Source organism: Halichoerus grypus, chromosome 4 (assembly GCF_964656455.1).
Source record: "Halichoerus grypus chromosome 4, mHalGry1.hap1.1, whole genome shotgun sequence".
NCBI classification, from domain to species: Eukaryota; Metazoa; Chordata; class Mammalia; order Carnivora; family Phocidae; genus Halichoerus; species Halichoerus grypus.
Window position 1 is genome coordinate 96,998,958 of NC_135715.1, and position 23,587 is coordinate 97,022,544.

The following is a 23,587-nucleotide window of genomic DNA, read 5'->3' on the forward strand; positions in this document are numbered from 1 at the left end:
AAAAGAAAGCCAGATATTGTAAAGTTGATTTCTATTTCAAAGATCTCAAAAGACTGATGAAAATGAAAAAATATTACTTTAAAATGAGGTTATTCAGACTCAGAGAGAGGTAGAGTGACTTGTCCAAGTTCACATAATGAAATGGTGGTGGAGATGTGACTCAAACACTCCAGTTTAGTGCCCTTTCCTGTTAATTCAGAGCATTAAACAAATCAGAGAAAAAGATAAGGGCTCAGGACCACATAAAATACTAACGGCTTCCGTAATTGCTTCATTTGTGACTAATTCGTTCATGGCTGGTAGATGGAGTTCAGTAGAGTTCCTATCTGATTTGGTCAACTCCATTGCATTCTAAACGTCAATTCGAATGGCCCTGTAAGGTCTTCCATCATGACCTGCATGAAATGCTCTATAACTTGAAACAGGCTTTACCATATTTCCTACCTCTGTTACCAACTAATCTTGGGGTTCTGGGCCTCATCTTTTCCCTCAATAATAGGAACAGATTGTATTAGGTAGTTATGAGCGCCCTTCCAGTGTAAGCAGTCCATAAATTTTTCATAACTTTACAGGAGGGAAATTTTCCACATGCTGCAGGCTGCACTGTCTGTGAAAATCCCCAACTGTGATGGAATTTTCCCAAATACATCAATGGAACAGCGTTTGAGTGGAATTTATATTTGCATCAGTCCCCTAGCACTGATTGTTGATGGCATCAAAACAAAGTTTGAGCTCAGCCCCATATCATTCAATAGTGTGAAAGTATTTTCCTAAATCAGCTACCTATTCCAGCTCCAGGACCACTGTAAAGTTTCAAAGGGTTGCACTATTTGAATGAATACCCTTGAAGTTTGAGACCACTCTGAATTTTAAAATCCACATGGTTATTTGATTCATTGTGTGCTATTGGAAATTTTACTAATATTAAAATTATGCTTCTGACACATAAAATGTGTGTTTTTTTTTTTTTCCTCTCCATTTAAACTTCTTAAATAAGAAGGCTTCTTATATAGAATATTTTGAAACCACATCTCATTACACTTCCCTGCCTGGAGGAAAAAGCTAGGGAATCACTCCCAAGCTATGGGGAGAATTTCTGCTGGAAAAACTACACAGATTCTAGGAAGACTGTGCTCTTTTAAAGAGGACCATTTAAAAAAATGGAGTAACTATTTTCAGGAAGAACATTCAATGGAAAATTATCCTTTGCCCCCATCTCCCTGTCACATCTCCTGCAACAAGTCTAATTCTCAATATCACTACATTTAGTCATTTTCTGGTGCTGCTAATCGCCTTGAAACTTTAAATGCTCCCTGGGAACAACAAGAAGCCCAGAATGAGTTCATTCCTGCACTAATGGGGCAACCTCAGATTTATTTTCATGTGGATTTGTTGAGCTGATCACATCTCTCTAAATTGCAACAAAATGATAATTGAAGTTAAAATAACTATTTCCAAGTAAAAGTAAAATGGAAATCGCATACCTTGATTTAAAGCTGTCAGGTGGCATGAGTTCCAAAGTATGAGTTGGTCCATATAGGTTTACAACATATAATTTGATGGTTGGGTTCATTTGACCTGCCTTTGAGAAAATGAACATTGTGACACAAATATATTAAGCATTAAATATATTGAGAAAAAAAGAAAATGTGGTGTGATTCTAATTTTGCATTAGAACAGGGAAAAAGTTTAATTTCTCTAAAGTAGAAATGATTTTAAATTCAGCAACCTGATTGCCTTCAATTGTTTTTGTAGATTGCTGTTTCTCAAGCATTTTAGTCAGACAATTAAAGGTGATGGAAAATCATGATGAGTTTATTCATTAGGCAGTGCTACTGTGTTCTTTCCCTAGAATGACACCAGGAGGGCTGGCTTAACAAAACAACTAGTAGAATAAGCTGCTACTCACATTATAGGATAAGATATGCAATGAGAAAAAAGCTTGGCTAATTAAAAAAAATAAGAAGAAAAAGATAAAGAAGATTTGCCAATCTGGGTGACACATGCTTAAAATTCCCCAATACCTAATCCATCCCATTGCATTAAACATTCCTACATTCCTAAGTTTCCTTTTGTTTTTCATTTCAGGGGTAGAATTTAGTGATTCATCAGTTGCATGTAACACCCAGTGCTCATTACATAAAGTGCCCTCCTTAATGCCCATCACCCAATTATCCGATCCACCCCCCCCAACCTCCCCTCCAGCAACCCTCAGTTTGTTCTCTATAGTTAGGAGTCTCTTATGGTTTACCTCTCTCTCTGTTATTACCTTATTTTTCCTTCCCTTCCCCCAGGTTTCCTTTTAAACTTTAGTGAATACCAGATGGGGTCTGGTGTAAGTGCCCCTTGGGAGGTGGTGGGCCACAGAGCAGTCTGCCCTCACTAAGTATGTAGTCAGATGAGTAGAAGGACAGTGACAAGAATCGGTAATGGCTAGCCTAGAGCATTAGTATGTTTCTGGCTCAAGTATGTAGTAAAGGCACTACATGAATAATCTTACTAAATATTCTTACTTCCGTCCTAAGAATAATTATAACCATTTCCAGATGGCAATGGAGAAGCTCAGCAAACTGTGGAAGATGGATATCCAATAACTGAGGAAGCTGGTATTTAAACCCAGGATGCTCTTCCCTGCTATGCTTTGCTTCAGTTCATTCCCAGGCAATGGCCTCCACAATTTTTCAAATACTATGAATTTGTAGGGGGCACAAAAGGGACCTTTTACCAATATATCTCAAGCAGTTTGAATGAATGAATAGGAGAATGTTTATGTGAATAAATGATGTATAGAATCAGTTGACTACTTGTGGCACAATGTGTTCCTAAACAAAATACTGATATGTCATTGCAGAGAGGCTGATGTTTTAGGAGAAGACTAGATGAGATGTACAAAGAAAGACAAGGAAATTAAAAGTGGGTTGAGTTAGAAGACTGACAAAAATCTAAGGAGTATTACAAAAGTGATTTAAAGATGAGAAAGAAAATCCATGTTCAAGTAATTGGCATTGACAAAACCCAAAGTTGAACAGGACAAGAAGCAACATAATACATTCCACCAATAGTCCATAATAGCTCTTCAAGGACTGTGTTGTTAGGCTAGTAAATACAACTAGTACAGGGGGAAGGCAGGAGGATGAACGAGTGGAGCCCAGAGGATTTTTAGGGCAGTGAAAAATACTATGTGATACCGTAATGCTGGATGCATGTCATTATATATTTGTCCAAACCTAGAGGATGTACAACACCCACAGTGAACTGTAACGTCAACTATGGACTTTGGGTGATTATGGTGTGTAGCTTCATCAGTTGTAACAAATGCACTGCTGCAGTGAATGGTGCTGATAATGGAGGAGGCTCTGCAATTGTAGGTGCAGGGGGCATATGCGAATTCTCTCTACCTTTCAATTTTGTTGTGAACTTTAAGCTGCTCTAAAAAATAGAGTCTTTTCTTTTTTTATTTAATTAGCCAACATATTATACATCATTGGTTTCTGGTGTAAACAAAAACGACTAGCACATCTGTGGGGGTGCATCATACACAAGTCAGAAGTTTTGAGCCAGGGGCGCCTGGGTGGCTCAGTCGTTAAGCGTCTGCCTTCGGCTCAGGTCATGATCCCAGGGTCCTGGGATCGAGCCCCGCATCGGGCTCCCTGGTCAGTGGGAAGCCTGCTTCTCCCTCTCCCACTCCCCCTGCTTGTGTTCCCTCTCTCGCTGTGTCTCTCTCTGTCAAATAAATAAATAAAATCTTAAAAAAAAAGAAGTTTTGAGCCAAAGGAGTCAGGAAAGTCCTTTGGTACAGAAACACAATGCTATAAAGAGAGATTATGGAAATGGTTTATATAGTGAAGGGCTTCCTGGAAGATAAGCTACGATCCTGCCTCACAGAGAAGGCTCTCATGTCAGATTTTATAAAGCTTTTCATTGTTCTAAACCCCTCAAGTGCCTGGGCACATTTGTCTTGGGCAGTTTAGCCTTCTACCACATACAGGAGCTCCCTTTCACATCACTCCCATTTCAGTTTAATTGCCATGATCCTCCCTGAAAATACTGGCCTTATCCATATTTTTCAATCTAACCGTTTCTCTAATTTGACCAGGTATATTAAAAATTAGAGCTGGGACGTAATATTCAGTAGTGCCATTCAAAGTATTGATCTTTGACTGGCAGCATCCATCAGCATCACCTAGAATCTTAGAAACACAAATTATGGGCCCCATGTAGACTCAAAAATCAGAATCTCTAGGTGTGGGCCTGGATTCTTTATTTTAATAAGACTCTCAGATAACTATAATAATATGTAAATTTACAAATGGACACTGATATATATTTTTTTCAGTAATATATATTATTACTAGTATATGTAGTAATGCATATATATCCAATAGTATATATGTTATCATATACATACACGTACACAATAATATATATTACAGTTCAGTGCTTATCAAAGGTGTCAGCCTGCATCAGAATTACCCAGGGAGTCCCTGGGTGGTGCAGTCAGTTAAGCGTCGGCCTTGTTTTTGGCTCAGGTCACGATCTCAGGGTCCTGGGATCGAGCCCTGCATCAGGCTCTGCACTCAGTTAGGGGTCTGGTTGTCCCTCTCCCTCTGATCCTCCCTCCACTGGCACTCTCTGTCTCTAAAATAAATAAATAAATCTTTTAAAAAAGAAAAAAAAAAGAATTACCCAGAGGACTGGAGGGCTTGTTTAACAAGATTTACCCAGCATTTCTCATGTCATGGGACATGAGAATCTCATTTCTAAGTCTCCCAGATGAGGAAAAGTACCACATTGTGAGAACTGGTTTAGCTTAACCTGTGAGTCAGAGAAGCCTGGGTTTACACTGTGACTGCTATTTACCGAATATAGACCGTGGGCAAGATGTTAAAGATCCTCAAGTGTTATTTTATTGGATTATCAAAAATGAGACAATACTTCACTGAGAATATGTCACAAGTCAGAAGTTTTGAGCCAAGGCAGGTTTCCTTTCTGTAGCTATAAATATCTTATAATTTTGTTATGTGGACTAACAAAAAGATTATCTATAAAAATGTCTAAAATAGTATATAGGAGTGAATTAGAAAGACAGTTATTAAAACACTGACTTTTCTAGTTGATGAAAAATTCTGCCAATTTTTAAAATTCTTCAATAAGCTCATTAAGAAAAAAAGAAAATTAAATTTGATCTTTTTGTCAGTTCTTATCAGTGATGAATAATTTTATGACATCCTTTGTCAAAGACATATATGGTTATTACCATATCATCAGGCAGGTTTTTTTTTTTTTTTTTTTAATGTCTGCAGCTCTGTATGCTTATACGTGTATAGGATCGCTGATATCCCAGTTAGCTTTTACATGGGAACAAATTAAAAGGTGTATACAATGTGGCCAATTTTAGACAAAAAACAAACATCAGGTTGTTTCTAAAATTCAGCCATCCAGCATTCTACAATCTCAATTAGATTTTTCTCTCTCCACGGAGTTTTGAAATTAAGTGCACATTGCAAGTTCATTTGTACCTTTTTTAACATTTGGATCATTTCAATAGTTTGCAAATTAGAAGAGTTCATCTATTTGTTTTTTACAGTCACATTTGCCAAAAAGACTGCATATCTACAGAATCCTTCCTCTATGACTCTGAAACACAAGCCTCAATAATAATTAACCTTATTTTACTGGCAACTAAATTGTCATTAAACAAGATAATGCTTTAATTAAGAAGATTAACCTGAGGTTACTGAGATAGAACTGTGCATCTCTTTTGTGCTGAATTGCTAATGATAGGGTATTTTATGAGTTCTGAATCATGCTGAATTAAGTAAAATACAAATATATTTGTTTAGTGTAAGTATTTCATTAGTAAATCTGACCACATTGAGTATTTGCTGCACTCATTTTAATCTAGTTTAATTTGAAGCACAATTTAGTGTGAACTCTACGAATTACTTCAGTGTCGAAAGTACTACTTTTTATAAGTTTATTACAAAAGTAAGAGCAAATCAAAATAATATAGTTGTTAGTGGGAGAACTAGCAAACATTTTTTTTTTTTTTAAACCAGAGTAGAAAATAGTAAGACTTTCAAAGTTCAAGTAATATACCCAAAATGATACTGAAACTTATCTGAGAACAAGGATCAAGCCCATATCTTGTTTTTTTGAGTCCTGTTGTCTTATGTACCTGAGCAGGGATTCCTACTAAAAACCTCCTGAGGACTTAGGTTTCTTTCTCGGCTTGGCCACAGGAATAGCTACCTTTTTTTATGCTTACTACTCCTCAGTGGTAGTCATTAACACACACTCAGGACTTTTACTTTGTATTACAAATCCCTATTTCTCTCTCTCTCTCTCTAAGATGTGAGACTGTCTAAGAATCCTACGTATATCCCACTACATATATAGTTAAGTCATTAGGAGTAAATGGAGCAAACAGCTCCACATATATTTGTTAGCTTCACAAGAAGATAATTTTGATTCCAGCTACGTCTTCAGAGATACAAGTTAACCTCTGGTAGTTTTACGGAGAGGGACAGATTCAATACATTTGAGTTATTTCCCTGTTCTCAAAATAACTGTGACTTTTATAAAAGCACTTAGCCTTTTAGAGAGCTTGGTTTGTCCATTCGTAAATGGAGGCAATTGTGAAGAGGTCCAAATAAGGAAAAAAAAAAGTGAAAAGTCTCTCTGAAAATATGAAGCATATTATTAGCACACCCGATTTATACAATAGCAAACATTATTATTTTATGCCTAGCTTTACTATTAAGAAATATTAAATAATTAATAAAATAATAACTTATTAATAACAAAGTGTCTAGGCTTGTCAACCCAGTACCTTATGAATTAAAATTTCTCAGACATTCCTGTTTGTCTATTTGTTTGCCTCAGTCTGTTAAAGTTATGAGGTCTAGGAGTGTCCAAGTTCAAGCAGCCCCTAACTGAGAAGGCAGTTTGAAACACACCTAGGGCATCTGGCTCTTACGTCGTGAATCCTGAAGTCCCCACTCCTCTTGGGAAATGAATGACAAAATGTTGTTCCTCCCCTGGGGCTGGTTTTGTTCCCTTTGTGCAGTAAACAAACTGAACAGTTGTGTGTGAATATCTTGCCTATTCACATATGCTTCCCACAATATGCCACTTGGTGTTGTATTTGAACTGTCAGGTGAACTTTCATTATCATAAGTAAATCAAATGATGCGAGAATTAATACATTTGAGAAGTCTTTTCAGTCATTCCCTGGGGGAAAAAAAAGGTGCAGCTATGCTATACAGGAACAAACTGTCATTCATCAAACATGACTCAATCTATACTAGAGAAGTCATAAGTCATGTACCTGAAGTACAATAAAAATCTCTTGGTGAGTATGATTTTTTTTTTTTTTTTTTTTTTTTTTTGGTTAGGTCAAGTTGCCATTTTCTCCTGAAGAGCACTGAGTATATATGTCTTCTAATTCATATCCAGAGAAGACCCTAAAAATAATATTTCAAAATCATAGAATCAGATTCCTCTCAGTCTTGTCCTTCTCAGCTATAAGCCAGTCATTTAACACCACAATCTATGGAAGGAAGGTAGGTTTGAGAGGGGGAAAAAAATACAAAAGAAAAACAGAGAGTACAGAATCTCACCGAGGAAATGCTCTTCTTATTCCAGACTCTCTAAATTCAAGACTGTCTTTCATCCTCCCTCCCTCCCTCCCTCCCTCTTTACCTATCTAAGATGTGAGACTGTCTAAGAATCCTCCCTCCCCCACCTTCGTTCCCTACTTTAAGTACTTGAGTTTGGTGGATGACAGGAAAATAAGAAAAGTCATGCCTACCCTAACCATGCCTTTACTGCAAGTATAGAATAATCTGTGTGATGGATAATTTGTCCAATACCTTGCCGAATTAATGTAACACACAAGTTGAAAGGTATAAAACCTATTGTGATTGGGAAACAGTACAACTCACTAAAGGAATGGCTTAAAAATAGCTTCTAAAGGGGACTGGGTAGCTCAGTTGGTTAAGCGTCTGCCTTCAGCTCAGATCATGATCCCAGAGTCCTGGGACCGAGTTTTGCGTCAGGCTCCCTGCTCAAAAGGGAGTCTGCTTCTCCTTCTCCCTCTGACCCTCCCCTCTGCTCATGCTTTCTCTTGCTCACTTGCTCTCTCTCTCTCAAATAAATAAAATCTTTAAAAAACATAGCTTCTAAATTGAATTAGCAGCCATCTCTTAACTAATTAAGAGCTGAAATGTGTAAAACAGTTTAAAATTTTTCCTATAAGACATCTTTACATGATTAATGCATAGGAAGCCTCATTCATGAGCCTTTTTCTTTGTAATATAAACATGGGGAAATGTATTTTTAAAAAAGAGACCTTAAGTTATCAAAAATGCCATACAATAGAAAAAAATCATTACACTCCAGATGTTTTTGCAACCTGCTCCCTACTTGAAAATAGTTTTGCTCACTGGGCAAGAGTTTCGTATTTGCCTCACTCAATAAAACAATTCCATCTATCTTAGCTACGCCTGGCTATAGCTCTACCCCGTCACATTATAAAGTATGTTCCAGAGTATGCTCTGCCAAAATAATGCTGATGTTAATACTAATACTAATAAATTCTTTATGCTTAGTCTATTCTTTATTGGTGACTCTTTAGTCTATTCTTTATAGAGATTCTTTATGCTTAGTCTATTCCTTACTGGAGATACTTTATGCTTAGTCAATTTTTTTATGGGAGATTTATAATGTACATTAACATATAATATTTTAAGTGCTCTAAGAAAATGTCTGCAAGAAGTTGGATTTTATTTTTAACTAAGAATTTTCAACCTATTTGACCATGGGACTTTTTCTTCCCTTATAACACCTAGTAACAACTAGAATATAACAAATATTAACACAGAGAATGTACTTTGGAGAAACCTGTGCCCTGGCATAATGTTTGCCCCTTATCTTTTCTCACTTTCTTTCCAAATGCTCGGAAGGCAAGGGAAAACAAGAATGAGAGAATCAAAGAGGAAGAAATGCAGTAAAAGTGGCCGTTCCCAAGCCCTGAGTCATCTCTACTTCTTCCTACCAGAACACTGTGTACAGGCTACTGCAAACTCTAAAAAATGAATCTGCCGACCACGAGTGAAAAGCTTCCTTTTGTTTTTCTGCAAAGACAACTTGCTCATGAAGCAAGGATACTATCAATCAAGTCACTGGTGCGGAGAAAGAGAACAAACCAGTACTTCCACGTTACTTACCTTAGGATATGGATACTGCTTTCCTTTGGGATACAATGCTCCAGTAAATCGAGGGATAACCATGTTAGGCACCAACGAATCATTTATCATCAGGAAGGCAAGCCTTTCTCCATCTGGCGACCACCAGTGGGCAATGTGAGAATGCAGAAGTTCCTCTAGAATAAATGAGTGTTATTTGAAACCAACTGTAGAGATGTGGGCTCAGTGACCCACAAACATCTGTCCTTGAAATCTCCATTGCACACATACATTTTTTTTCTATACAACGGTTGGATTTTATCAACGTCATAGAGAATTCTGTATTTCTGAGTTACCCTTTTAGTCCCAGGAGAAGCAGATGCAATGGCAGGAAAGAATGAAGCAATGAAGTCAGGATTTCATAGACTGTCAGCAGTGTGAACAGAGAAAATGAAAGCACTACTGGGGTAAAAAGAATAAGAACAGTAACTGAAGACTGAAATATGGCATAAAACCGTATTTAGGTCACCATTCATTCACATTTGCTTTCAATCATATTTCCATCATCAAACAAGTTAAATACCCACTCTCATCATCGAACAAGTTGGATAACCACTAGACTCATGAAACTATTTTAAGCTCTAAAGAAAGAGAATGAGAAATAGACTGGGTATCTTTCATGTGACCCCAGATCCACTATTCACTTGTCTATACCTGCTTTCTGGTCCAGAAAATTAACGTGGGTGAACAACAGCAGAAGGGCAGCCATGCCCTCCAGAGCATGCCCTTTATTATACTATGGCAAGAGACATGCCCTTTATTATACTATGGCAAGAGATTACAAGGAGGAGAGTGAAGTCAGAGTATGTGTTCCCTTGGCTCTACCCTGAAATGTCACTTCAGTCTAGCTGTGGGTTTTAAATGATGTCACTACCCCGTCAGTGCACTCTCTTCTGTGAAATTTTCTCCTTTTGTATCTTGTAATGACTCATCTCTATGGTCACAGGGGTGATTATAGCTTGGTTGTTACTAGTCTAGATTATAGCTCTGTCCTTTACGGTTTCACTTTGTAAATGTGGTCTCTTTGTAAATAAATCTTCAGATTACTGAATGTGCTAACTTTGTACCCTGACAGATACCATGATGAATACCAGTAAGAGACTCGGAAAAGGGACCTTTAAAATTAGAGTTTGAGATTAAGTTGCTGATCTATATCTATATCCATCTCTATTTGTACTATCTTTGATGTAATCATCTCCTTTCCAGGAGGGAACTGGAGCATAGATAATCCATAGCAATGGATGGACTCATGAGTAATCCATTGTCACTGGTGATGATACAAAATGAAATGCAGATAGAGAGGAAAGGTTTGGGGAGGATAATTGGTGGTGGCACTTAATTGCTACAATAGCGGCAACTGTAAAGATTATAAAATGAAGCTCCCACGGGTCATGTGACACCTCAAGGAGATTCCATAGGGATAAACTGAAATGGAAACCATGTCTGCAAAATCAAGAATACAAAAAAGATCACCATGGCATCTTTGAAGGAGTCCCTCTCTTCTTCTGTTGTTGCAAGGCAGATAAGGCAGAGGTCCAAGAGAACATAGTAAGGGTGGCAGAACTACAACACAAATTAGGGGCTCAACTCCAGTTGTTTTTTAAAGCTAATACAGAGATATCGGAGGAGAAGTCCTGGGACACTGGCACCTAGGATAAAGATGCTTGGGTAAACATGTGCAGTATACTTATGCTTTCTGGACCAGTCTCATTAAATAACACATTATTGGGGAATGTTGCTATATGTGTCTAATATTATGGCTGAAGATATTGAACCTCAAAATTCCCAGAAGTCTCCTTGCTGACAGAGGCAACCTCTATCCCAGGGAGCTAGGCATTCTCTGCATTAAGGCAGAGTGGAAGATAAATTCCTATAAAGTTTAAGAGTCTACATCCCTAGAGGAGAGTTTAGAGATCTAGTAGCATAGTATACACTGGGATATCTCTTGTAAAGTGAGAGAAAACTTGTTGGAATTGTACTTATGCAAAAGTAAAGAGGGAATAGACTCTTCTGATTTTGAATAACAACTTAAACCATATTCACATATGTTGCCCTGTTCTACTTCCCAGATAACCTATAAAGCTGCCTGTTCTGAGCAGAGCCTGTGCAAGAAAGGGCTATGCAGCAGATCAAGGCCATGGTACAACCTTCCCTACTGTCTTTACCTGGTGACCCAGAAGATACGCTGCGAATGTAAAGGTGCATGGTAAACAAAGACGCTGTGTGGAGCTTCTGACACTCATTATATGGCAATCAAAACACAGGCATTACAAGCTTTAGAGGAAGGCCATTTCCTCCTGTGCTGATAAATATTCTCCTTTTCAAAAGCAGCTCTCTACTGGGCTCTTGCAGAAATAATTAGCCTGACCATGGGATACCAAGTGGCTATGCAACCCAAACTGCCCATCATGAACTGACTGTTCTCTGAATCACTGACCATAAAACGAAACACATACAGCAACATCCCACTATAAAATAGAAGGGGTATATATGGGATTGGGTAGAACGCATTAAGTAAAATGTCCAGATTATTGCATCCTCTACTTTACCCTCTCTCCTTCAGCTCATACCTAAACCTCAAGATGTGTTCTCATACAAGTTGGCAGGGGAGAAATAAATGCAGGCCTGGTTTATGGGCAGGTTTGCATGATGTACTTGAAGGCTCTGGAATTGGATAGGCTCTGTACCACAATCTGACTGAGGAGTGGCATTAAAAGACTAAAGAAAACATAAATCCTCCCAGTTGGCAGACTTTTGAACAAGATATTTAGTTTTGTACTTCTTGTGGAAGGAAAATTGGCCTGAAGCATGGATCTACCCTGACTCATGCACAGTAACTAATAAAAGACCTGATTAGGGTTATGGGAAGACAAAAATTAGTGACAAGGAAGTTTAGAGAAAGATAACTGCATTGACTTATCAGGAGGGGTAAAAATGTAAAAATATGAAGATATTAGTGTCCTACTGAATATCCATCAGAACACATCCATAGTAGAGGAGGCTGTCAATAATCAGATGGACAATATGACTACAGAGCGCATGTCGGTCTGCTTTGGCTCTCACCATTACCTTCCAATGATAGTGGCTGTCATTAAACTCGACATGGCATTATTTCCCAGCAGGACCATCTGGCTACCTGGTGGCAGGTAGATTACATGGGAAGCATTCCATCAAGAAGGGGTAGCATTTTGTCATTACAGAGATAGACACATACTCTGGAATAGATATGCCTCTGCTGCTTCAAGTCCTGTCAGTGCTGCTATTCGTGGGTTTACAGAGTAGCTTATCCATTACCACAATAATCCACCCTGCATCACCACCAAACAGAAAGTATTTTATAGCAAAAAGAAGGGCAATAGGCTCAGACCATGAAATTCACTGTTTTCTATTAGCTATATGTACCTCATTGGATGGAAGCATTAACTAGTCTTCTCTATCTCGGTTTTGGCACTATAACAACCTTGAAGTTGGGATGTCATATACAGCATACATGTGCCCCTCTCGCAAAGCCAGAAAGCACAAATCTAGGAACTATGGGGTAGAAGTGTAGCATTCTCTATCACTATCACACCATTACTCCACTAGATGTATTTTGTTTCTTGTCTTCATGAAAAGGAGATCAGTGGGTTTAGAAGTCCTAATGCCTAAGGGGGGATTGCTTCCAATAGGGAATATCTTAATTCTGTTCCTCTGAATTGGAAGCTGAGTTTTCCCCCCTGATCATGTGGGGCTCAACAGGACTGGGGAAAAAAAAAAAACAAAAAACCTGACAGAATACATAGTACTATGTGTCTGATGATTAAGCTCATCTGCCAGGAAGAATATGTATATTCACTACACAAAAAGAGAGTAAAGAAGAATATATCTGGACTCAGCAGATTCAGAAATACTCCCTTGTCCAACTCGATCTCATTTTCCAATTCTACATTTCCACATTCTAATTTCCATTTCAATGGAAAACTGAAATTGTAGCAACCTAATTAAGAAAAAGAAGCAAAGGAATAAGATTTGGCAAGGATAAAATTTTGGCTTGATCCACCACGTAAATGACCTGTGTAGTCAGAATGCTGGCAGAAGGAAAAGGAAAAATGAATGAGTAGTTGACAGAGGGAGCTAGGATTACCAGTTAAGGCCATATGATAATCTTATTTCTTTTCTTAATGGGGGCATTTGCCCCAAAACCTTATATGAAAAGCACAAGTGTTGACTGTAGTTATAAATTTCAGACAGCTATATAAACTGGACTAATACCACTCTACAAAGAAACAGTAGCAGATGGAACTTTGTGTGTTCTTTCAAGGACACAAAGTTTTTATTTGAATAAATAATAATATCCCCATGATTTCTGAGTTTTTGTTGGCTGTGGCCAATATGAAACCAGACAAATTAAATGAAGAGAATAAAGTTAGTGCATGATTTACTTTCTTGGTTCTCACCCACTGGAAACATGTAAGTCTGGCTATGTTCCTCAACCAAAACTTACTGCTTCTATTACTTCAGAAACTATATAGGATTCCCTCCTTCTAGGTTCTAGTAACAGCTTACTTACCCTTCTCACTTCAGGTGTTAATGGCTAAATCAATACTAGCCAAGGTTGTTACATATCCCTTGTCTTTGACAAGTGGCCCCTTCATAGTTAAAATTTTGTATACTACTTTGAATGTGCCATTTTTTTCCAATTGTAATCCTGACCCTGATTTGTACAAATTACGTACAATTCATATGAGGAGACATGAGTCATCCACATGACACACTGAGGGGAAAAAAAATGCTAAATGCCAACTGAGTGTAAACTCTTAGTCTTATGAGCCTTGAAGGTACAGAGAGATCAGATTGTGCTGTCTAAAATCAACACTCAGGGTTTCTAAAGAAATGGGTTCTATCTAGGTGCTGAAGTATGTGTGTGCAAGTACTTCTCAAGAATAAGAATGGCCCAGATTTGAGAGCACCATTCAACAGAAACTAGGTATCATCTACTCTAATTTATTTTAGAGTGATCTATGCCTAAAGTTATTCCTCATAAAAAATGCTAAAATAGCAAAGTAGTACACACAAAGAGTTATGTGACTTCCTTCAGGTACAAAAATAAAGCTAACTGAAATGGGAAGGAGATAAATAAAAGAATCTTTAATATGCATCTGCTTAAGAGTGCTCTTGGATACGCACACACTTCTTTAATTGCAACTAATAAGGACTCTTACTCATGGATTGAAACTTCCTGTGTTAATGATATTATATTATTTACAAACAGTGAATTTCTACAAATTGCATTCCATTCTATTTCAATGAAGGTTTGGTTCTTTGTCTTTATTACAATGATTAGAAAATCTCACTGGAGAACAGATGGAGTTTTCAACATATGTTGTTTTATATCAAAGACACTTAAAAACATAGCCGCAACACAAAGTACTTATAGAAAACTGACTAATATATAATCATTGTGTTCAGATTAACATGCTATTCTGAAAAGTAAGCTGATTTTATCCATTTGTAGTTTATCAATTTAGACAGATAAGATTCCCTGAGTATGCTACTGCCAGCCAGATGGGTCTATGGTTCATTTTTTTCCCCTTTATTTTCTGTATCTCACTGTCAAGTTTCTTAAAAGAATTGTCTATATTCATAACCTTCTCACTTCTCATTTACACCTCTATCCACTGCAATCTTGCTTCTGGTACCACAAATTGACTGATTTTGCTCTTAACGACTTCTGGTAGCAAATCCAACAGTAACTATGGAATCCTTAGTTTGTTTGACCTACTGAGACTCAGCTTTCTATATTCCTCTGGCTTCCATGGCTGCATCTCTAATTTTTTCTTTTATCTGTCATTGTCCAGTTTTACTGGGATTTAGTAAGTGCTCAATAAATATTTGTTGAATCAATGAATGGATGAATGTGATTTCCTGTATCCAAGAGAAGGCAGAAAAAAAAGTGAAAATGGGTATCTTGCATTGTTCTCAGTAAACCACCAAAAAATCTAACAATCTCCATCTGTTGATAAGGATATTGTTTATCCTGTCAATTTTTCCTCTCACTTCTTTATTCTTTTCGTTCTTAAAGCTCAATGCAAATACCATTTCTTCCATGAAGCCACTCTATATTCCCCCATTCCATTAGAATTAATCCTACTTTTATTTCTAGTTGGTATGTGGACATGTAGTTCTATTTATATTTCTATTTACTATGCTCCAAATGGTTCTTTATATAATAGGTGTTTACAGTTTTTCACTCCACGAAGTTGGAAATGCCCAAAACACAGAAACCCTATTTGTCTTCATATTGCTCTCAGATAATGCTGGAAAGATATATATACTTAATAACTGCTGAATTGAATATCACAGAATTCCTTAAAACACAGTTATAAATCATTTGGGCACATTAGTTCCAATATTTTATATGCTCAGATAACTTAAAGTGACAGTCATTTTTTTCTATTTAATAGATTCAATACTTTATGGAAATTGTCAAAGTTGTAGACTTGGTAGCTGTGAACTTCTTTTTAGCAAAGAATTCATCTGATATTTTATTTAGTTGAGTTACTATGTTAAATGCACCAATTTATATGAATAACATGAGATGCATTTGTGTGAATTGTGTTTAAAATGATGTTTCATTTTGAGCATGATGTTTTATTTTTCTTCTGAACTTCACCAACTCTTTAAAACACATTTTATTTTATTTGCCTTTACTTTCCTTAGGAATTGAATAATACTAGGAATAGAGACCAAGAGGCTTTAAAATAACACTTTTAAATAAAAACTCGACATAAGTGCCTGTGATTGGGATGAACAGCCACACTCACAGATTGGCCTGGACCTAAAAAGGTTAAGCCATGCCTTTAAAATGTGCCAGAAAAACATTTTATTATCTTTTGTGTGACTCCTTCTCTAATCTTTTTTTCTATGATATTTACAAAAGGCAAATTTCAACTAAAGAAAGTAAGTGGAAATGTTACATGTTACTTCTTGAGTTTCCCACACATACTAATTTAGATTGTAATTGATTTCTGTAAAGTAACAAAAAAGGATATCTCCACACTAGAGTATCACACACATACTGTTGAAGATCATATGCATTCCTAGTAGATGGCACTGTGTTGTGGTGAGTGTACTGAAGGGAAAAGAGAAAATCTGGAATCTGGGAGCTGTTGGTACCTTGGCAAAGTGGTAGTGGGAGACGAAGGTACAGGGGAGACTCTTGAAACATAGGTTGGGGATGACAGGTGAGGGAAAAATCAGTGACATCCGAATGGCCTAAATCCCTCTGTCAAACCTTAACACTGATTCCCTGATACAGTCTCTTCTCTTGGAAATAAAGCAAGAATTGAGATAAGTCTATGATCGATAGGGTTCAGAATCTTAGGCTGAGGAAATAGACCAGTTGAAATCTAATGGCTTAGGTCAATAATGTGTATCATTCCTTAGGGAACGATGAAAGGCACTGAATTCTAACAGGTAGAGTAGACCAGGAAGAAGTACTGGCTTTGAAGATATACATTCAAGTACCAGCTCTGGCACTCATGAGCTCTGAGGCCATGTCCAAGTCACCTGTCCTCCCCGAGTCCTTGTTTCTTCAGTAAATGAATAAATATGCTAGCATTGTGAGGATTCAATCACATAGCACAATTGGAATTGGCTAGTATACCTACAACATAAGAGCCCAAAGGATTGAGTTTAATTTGAATGGCAAAAACTGTAATTTTTCCATTTCTCTTTTGGAAAGTGTCAGACCTATAGTGTTATTACAGAAGTTTTTGTCCTATTTGTCCTACCTATCCCCCAACACAGTGTTCAATTTCCACCCAAATATATAGAATTTTATGCTCTAATTTTATTCTTTATTTCTATTAAGAAAATAACCATATTTATCAGATAATGGTCTTTAATTTCTCTTCTGGCAATTTCCTTAAAAACATAATGCCATAAATTATATAAAGCCTTACATAAAGGACAAAGGCCCAAGGCATGTTGTTTAGTTGTCCAGTCAGTATATTCTACACTGAGTTAACTTAAAAGTTCTTCGATGTTAAGGGTCACATTTTGTTACCCAAGGCAGCGTGCAGCATACTGTGAAGCACCAGTGTTCCCACTAAATTATTCTTTCCCTCCCTGAAGCCCACTACTCTTATAAATGCGTACTGTGTCTGTTACCACTATTTACTAGAGATCCAAACCAGAAGCCAAAGAATCATTCTTGACTTCTTTTCATCTACCCCATCCATTGAACCACTAAGATCTATCTGTTTTACTGCCTCATCAACTTCAGAATCTTCCCTCCTTCTTACTGCTTTAACCCTAGTAATATTACTCATTATCTCTCAACAGAACACAGAAAAACTTCCCAGCTTCTCATTGGTTCTTTCTGCTATTCAATCCCAGCTTTATACTATAGTCAAAATGATCTATTTATATGGAAGATATAATATTGACACTCCCTTATTTGAAAAGCTCTATTAGTTACCCCATTCACTGGTGAAAAAATAATTGAAATCCCAGATTATTTTTAGGGTCACTATCCCTTGGTTCTTGCTGCCCTCCTTTTTCTCAAATTTTATGCCCCAATAACACCAAGCAGATTTTAGTTCTCAAGGCACACACCATGCTATTTAAACTTGCTATGCTTTTGTAAGCTTTTAACTCTTGCTTAAATTTCCTTACCTAGTTTCTTCTTCTTTTTTTAAATTACAGTTTTTTATTTAAATTCCAGTTAGTTAACAGACAGTGTAATATTAGTTTCAGGTGTACAATATAGTGATTCAACATTTTTATATAACACCCAGTGCTCATCACAAGTGCCCTCCTTAATCCCCATCACCTATTTAACACATCCCTCCACCCACCTCCCCTCAGGTAACCATCAGATTGTTCGCTATAGTTAAGAATCTGTTTCTTAGTTTCCCTCTCTCTTTCTCTCTCTTTTTTTCTTTTGCTCATTTGTTTTGTTGCTTAAATTCTACATGAGTGAAATCATATGGTATTTATCTTTCTTGACTGAATTATTTCGCTTAGCATAATACTCTCTAGCTCCAAGAATTCATTCTTTTTTATGGCTGAGTAATAGTCCATTGTATATATATGCCACTTCTCCTTTATCCATTCATCAGTTGATGGACACCTGGGCTATTTCCTACCTACTTTCTTCTTATATTTCTTAATCTTTCAGGCTCAACTCAGAGGCTTTCTCTTTTAGGAAAATGTTTGCAAATCCCTAGAATCAGCTAAGTCTCTTTTGTTCTTTCATAGAATCCTGTGTTTACTGTGATTTGACTGCTTGTCACACTGCACTGACATGGTTTCTTCATCTGTCAGGGTCTCACACAGTACTGACAATATTTTGAAGATGAAGGGCATCTCTCACCTAACTCTTCTACATCAGAGATGCTTAGTTCTTGCTACCTAGATTCCTGGAACCACCCAAGTTTCAATTTTGTTTTCCACCTATCTCTTTAATTCACTGGACCATCTCAGACCCCTCCAATAATTTATCCTTTCGAAATAAGAAAGCCAGAGTCAGCTTCTGACACTCTGAACCAAAGAACCCCACTTACCATTTTGTGCTTTTGAATTTTTAAAAATTCAGAACATAATTATTTTTATACTTCCAAAGTAGTTCCTACTACTCCTCAGAATAAACTGTAGCCTCTAAAATATTTTGTTATTCGATACTGGCATACACACAAAAATATATTATAAATATACATGTACACATATGCATATAAATATCAAAGGCTACAGTGTCTCTTCATTAATAAAATATCTCCACCCAGCAAAATGTCTCTCTTAATGTAAGGGACTTTGTTTTGTTCCCTATCATATCTCAGCACCCTTACAAATACTTGTAACATAGTAAGTCTTTAATAATATCTGTTCAATGACAGAATAGATGAATAAATGAATTAGGTAAGTGATTTACTTTTCTTACAGAATTAAAAATATTGACTCTGAGGTAGAAAGATTGCATTTGCCAATATTGCTCAAGAAATAAAATTTATTTTCTAGATGATCCTTAGCTTTATAAATTCTAATCAAACACAACTAACTGACTTTAAATCTTGATGTATTTTGCCAAAATCAGTTTCAGAGTCTGAAACTTAGGTATTAACCTCAAGCCTTGAGTCTTCCCAAGGAAATCTGTACCTATAACCCAGCTGACAACTGGTGCATGATCAAACTGGATAGAGGTTTTCATTACCTGATTCCTTTTTATATTCTCAGCTATCATGAAAACTTGAGTCAGTAGTTATTACAAATAACCCTTTGGGTGGGTTTTATTTTGCTCCGCATGCAATGGCTTTTCAACTGTGACAGGCTGTTCTTAATGGGAATGACTTAAAATCGAGGGGCTTTCATGCACTTTTTGAGCAATAAAGGTTTTTGTTTCTTCTTTTCCATAGTCAGAAAAACTCAGCATTTAATTCCAGAGGGACATAAGATGATTATTCACTTTCATTAGTTAAGCATCACAAAAATTAAATCTACCTAGCCTGAACAAAATATATGTGTATGTATGTATACACAGATGCACATACACACACACCCCTCAAGTGTGGTAGATGTGAATCACAACCAGCCGAAGTATAGCACATGCAAAGACATGAAAGCATGAAGGCCATTTTGAGAGGAAATAAGAGGAAATGGAGCTATAAGTATTGTTCTAGAATGAACAGATTTCTCTCAGATTTTGTATAAAAATATGTTGTTTGTGTTCTTTTGAAACTAAATCTATTCAACTCACCTTCATATAACCAGTCAGCAATCCCATTAAAGATAATTCCTTCTTTTCCAGAAGATGTCAGTCGCAATGAACTGCTCTTTATATCAGGTTGATAGTAGATATTATTTTCAAAAATATAAATCTGAATCCAGAAACATAAAAAACAAACCAAAAAACGCAATATATTAGGAAGCTTTTTAAAATACTTTCATACTATAGAATAATACCTGAAGAGCTAAGTGTTGTATTATTTGCCTGCTTTCAGTTTGTGTTTATTTAATACAGACATTTGCACTGCTTTCAATTATTAATGGCAGTTTCCTTCCTTATCACATCAATATCAAATTGTCATTTAGAAATTACACAGTACTGGTATTGAAGCATGTAAATCCATATTTTCAACAACAATTTTTCATCTACTTAATCTCTTTTATACCACAAAATTGATTTGGGTTTAAGATAACACTTTGCATACTTAAGAGACTGATAAACTATAATAGATGCCATTTTAGTAATAGCCAACTACTTAAAAGCTTCAGTTTGGGGTCTTTAACTTTTACAAAAATGGATTTGGTCATCAATAAAATAATCTCTACAGAATCTTTTTTTAAAGGTTTTATTTATTCATTTGACAAAGAGAGAGAGAGTGAATGAGAGAGAGAGTGAGTGAGTGAGAGAGAGAGAGCACAAGCAGGGGGGGCGGCAGGCAGAGAGGGAGGGAGAAGAGGCTCCCCGCTGAGCAGGGAGCCCAAAGCAGGGCTCGATCTCAGGACTCGGGGATCATGACCTGAGCCAAAGGCAGATGCCCAACCAACTGAGCCACGCAGGTGCCCCTGTAGAGAATCTTTCTAATTCCATCCAGCTTGACTCACAAATACCCTGATGAAAGGGTGGCAAAATTCCTTTGAATTGACACACCCTGCTATGCTCCACTCTTCGCTGGCAATTCTTTCGTAAATAGCACGTTATTAATAATGACCATGTGCTTCAGGGTTCAGGAGAGAGTTTTAATTTGAACACATCACAAAGTCTTCCAAAATAATATCATCAACAACAACAACAGCCCCCGCAACAGGAACAACAATAGAAATTAAACAGGGTCTGTCCACACAAAATAGAATTCAGGATAAAATTATCGACAATCCACGTTCAAATATTTTTAATGCCAAACATTTCCAACTGCTGGGCTGTGCGATAATATAACCTTCAGAGAACCATGTTTCATCCACATGTTGGGGAAATAGAATATTATCTAATGGAAGCCAAATTGCTATCTGGATTGAACATTCTACTAGGAGGGTAGAAGACAGCCTAGAGCCCTTGTGTTCCAGCATGCTACAGGACAATTACATAATAGCAAATGGAGCAAACACTGGAACTTCTGATACAATCCTCTAATTATGAGATCCTAGATTGTAAATCTTGGTGTGCAAAATGATAGAAGCAATTTTAATATCCAGAAGATTTCATTGATATTCTACTTTCATTCTGATGATTTGGCAAGTATATAACAGTGAGTGGATCTAATTAATCATTTCAACACTGCATGTCATTTATCTTACAGGTGAGAATGCCAAAATAAGAAGAATTTTTGAGGGGTGAGGGTGGGGGGAAGAAAGATATAACACGGTGTTCAAAAGAGAGGGCTATATCATCAGGCAGCCTAAATTTAAAATCCAAGAGACTTATATAATTTTCTTAACCTTTTTAAATCTCAGTCCTCCCCTTTATAAAATGTGGATAAGTCTCACACCTGCTGTGAACATGACATGATGAATACAGAACATATAATCCATGTGACTTTTACTAGAAACCGGTGATTCGGTTCAAAATCCTAAGCTTTATGGAGGCTACAAATTCTAAATCAAAATAAAACTTCTACAGCTTAAGCCAATGTGTAAATTATCCCAAACTACTGACCAGCATTACATACTATGTTGGTAAAATATGGACCAGGAGCAGCAGTAGAATACTAACGGCAGTAGTGCTAGTACTAAGAGTGGAAAGAGGAGAGGTGATAACAAATGATATTTACTACTGTCACTTCATTTAGAAAGTTTTCTTTCTTTTTTTTTTTTAAAGATTTTATTTATTTGACAGAGCGAGATACACAGCGAGAGAGAGAACACAAGCAGGGGGAGTGGGAGAGGGAGAAGCAGGCCTCCTGCAGAACAGGAAGCCCGATGCGGGGCTCGATCCCAGGACCCTGGGATCACGACCTGAGCCGAAGGCAGACGCTTAACGACTGAGCCACCCAGGCGCCACTATTTAGAAAGTTTTCAAGTGATGATAGGAAATAAGAAAGAAGCTTATTATTGAGACCATGTGGGTCATACTTAGCTGAAAGTTTGAGAACTATTATCTCCAGTGTCTGAAAACTGGACGGAAGTTGGCCTTAATGACTGTCACAATCCCTTATAATAGCAAAAATATATTAACTTTATTGTAGCCCTCTAAAGCGTAAGCTTTACGTCTTCTGTATACCACCTCCTTTTGCCTTTCACAAATAGTGTGTGAAACAGGCACACAGAGTCTTCCTTACTTGGAAGGAATCCTCTTTTCTGTAACTGAACCTTCTATTGGGACTTGTAAGCAATAACGGTTCAGATCATTCACACCCATGCTACTTAAGCACATGTGGCTATTCTTAGGAGTAGAGGTGACTTAGTCCAAAGTAAGATAGTTCCAGATCCTCAGCTTTCTGAAAGGAACAAACTCTACGTCAAAACAATTGATAAAACCTCCACGATTTCAGCAGATGTATAAATTATCCAAAACCATTGACCAGTAATTACATTTATATTTGAAGAACAGATTGGATGATATTCAGAATCCATATGAAACTGACATCTGCTTCAATGTAAAAGAACAAGCAATATGGAATCAGAATTTTAATTCCATTTGCTGAATGCTGCAATACCAAGGAATGTCCACAAGATCTTTTTTCGATGGACAAAAAGTTAGTGACTGCCTTCATGAAAATGTACATTTATAATCTTCTAACTTTTTTTATTTTTTAAAGATTTTATTTATTTGAGAGTGAGCAAAAGAGAGAGAGAGAGAGAGCGCACAAGCACAGAGGGAGAGGGAGAAGCAGACTCCTGCTGAACAGAGACACAGCCCCCCTGCCCCCAGTGTGGGGCTCAATAACCAGGACCCTGAGATCATGACCTGAGCTGAAGGCAGACACTTGACAGACTGAGCCACAGGTGCTCCTTCTAACTTCTTTTAAATAGCCAAAGGTTTTCCTTGGATTATATTAGTTTCAAATAATAATCACAAACTGTAACTACTAGCTTAACGATATGAGAAGTGCAAATATTCACAGGTACTACCTGGGCACTCTGATAAAATTAAACTGGATCCAGGGGCGCCTGGGTGGCTCAGTCGTTAAGCGTCTGCCTTGGGCTCAGGTCATGAGCCCAGGGTCCTGGGATCGAGCCCCGCATCGGGCTCCCTGCTCAGCGGGAAGCCTGCTTCTCCCTCTCCCACTCCCCCTGCTTGTGTTCCCTCTCTCGCTGTGTCTCTGTCAAATAAATAAATAAAATCTTTAAAAAAAAAAATTTAAACTGGATCCAAATGTCAATCATCAAGGGCTGCAACTAGATTTAAATCATGTTGAAAA

At 37.2% G+C, this 23,587-nt stretch overlaps 1 protein-coding gene across 4 annotated transcripts in view; it reads right to left on the reverse strand.

Moving 5' to 3' along the window:
- The window catches only part of DPP10 (dipeptidyl peptidase like 10), a 1,380,361-nt gene that overhangs the window by 101,345 nt on the left and 1,255,429 nt on the right, over window positions 1–23,587 (reverse strand). For all 4 annotated transcript variants that reach the window (XM_078070688.1, XM_078070689.1, XM_078070687.1 and 1 more), the window contains 3 exons: window positions 19,984–20,104; window positions 9,231–9,385; window positions 1,485–1,582 (listed from right to left, as the gene is read on the reverse strand). In XM_078070688.1, coding sequence (XP_077926814.1) covers window positions 1,485–1,582; window positions 9,231–9,385; window positions 19,984–20,104 — 374 coding nt within the window. The remainder of the gene's footprint in view (window positions 1–1,484; window positions 1,583–9,230; window positions 9,386–19,983; window positions 20,105–23,587) is intronic.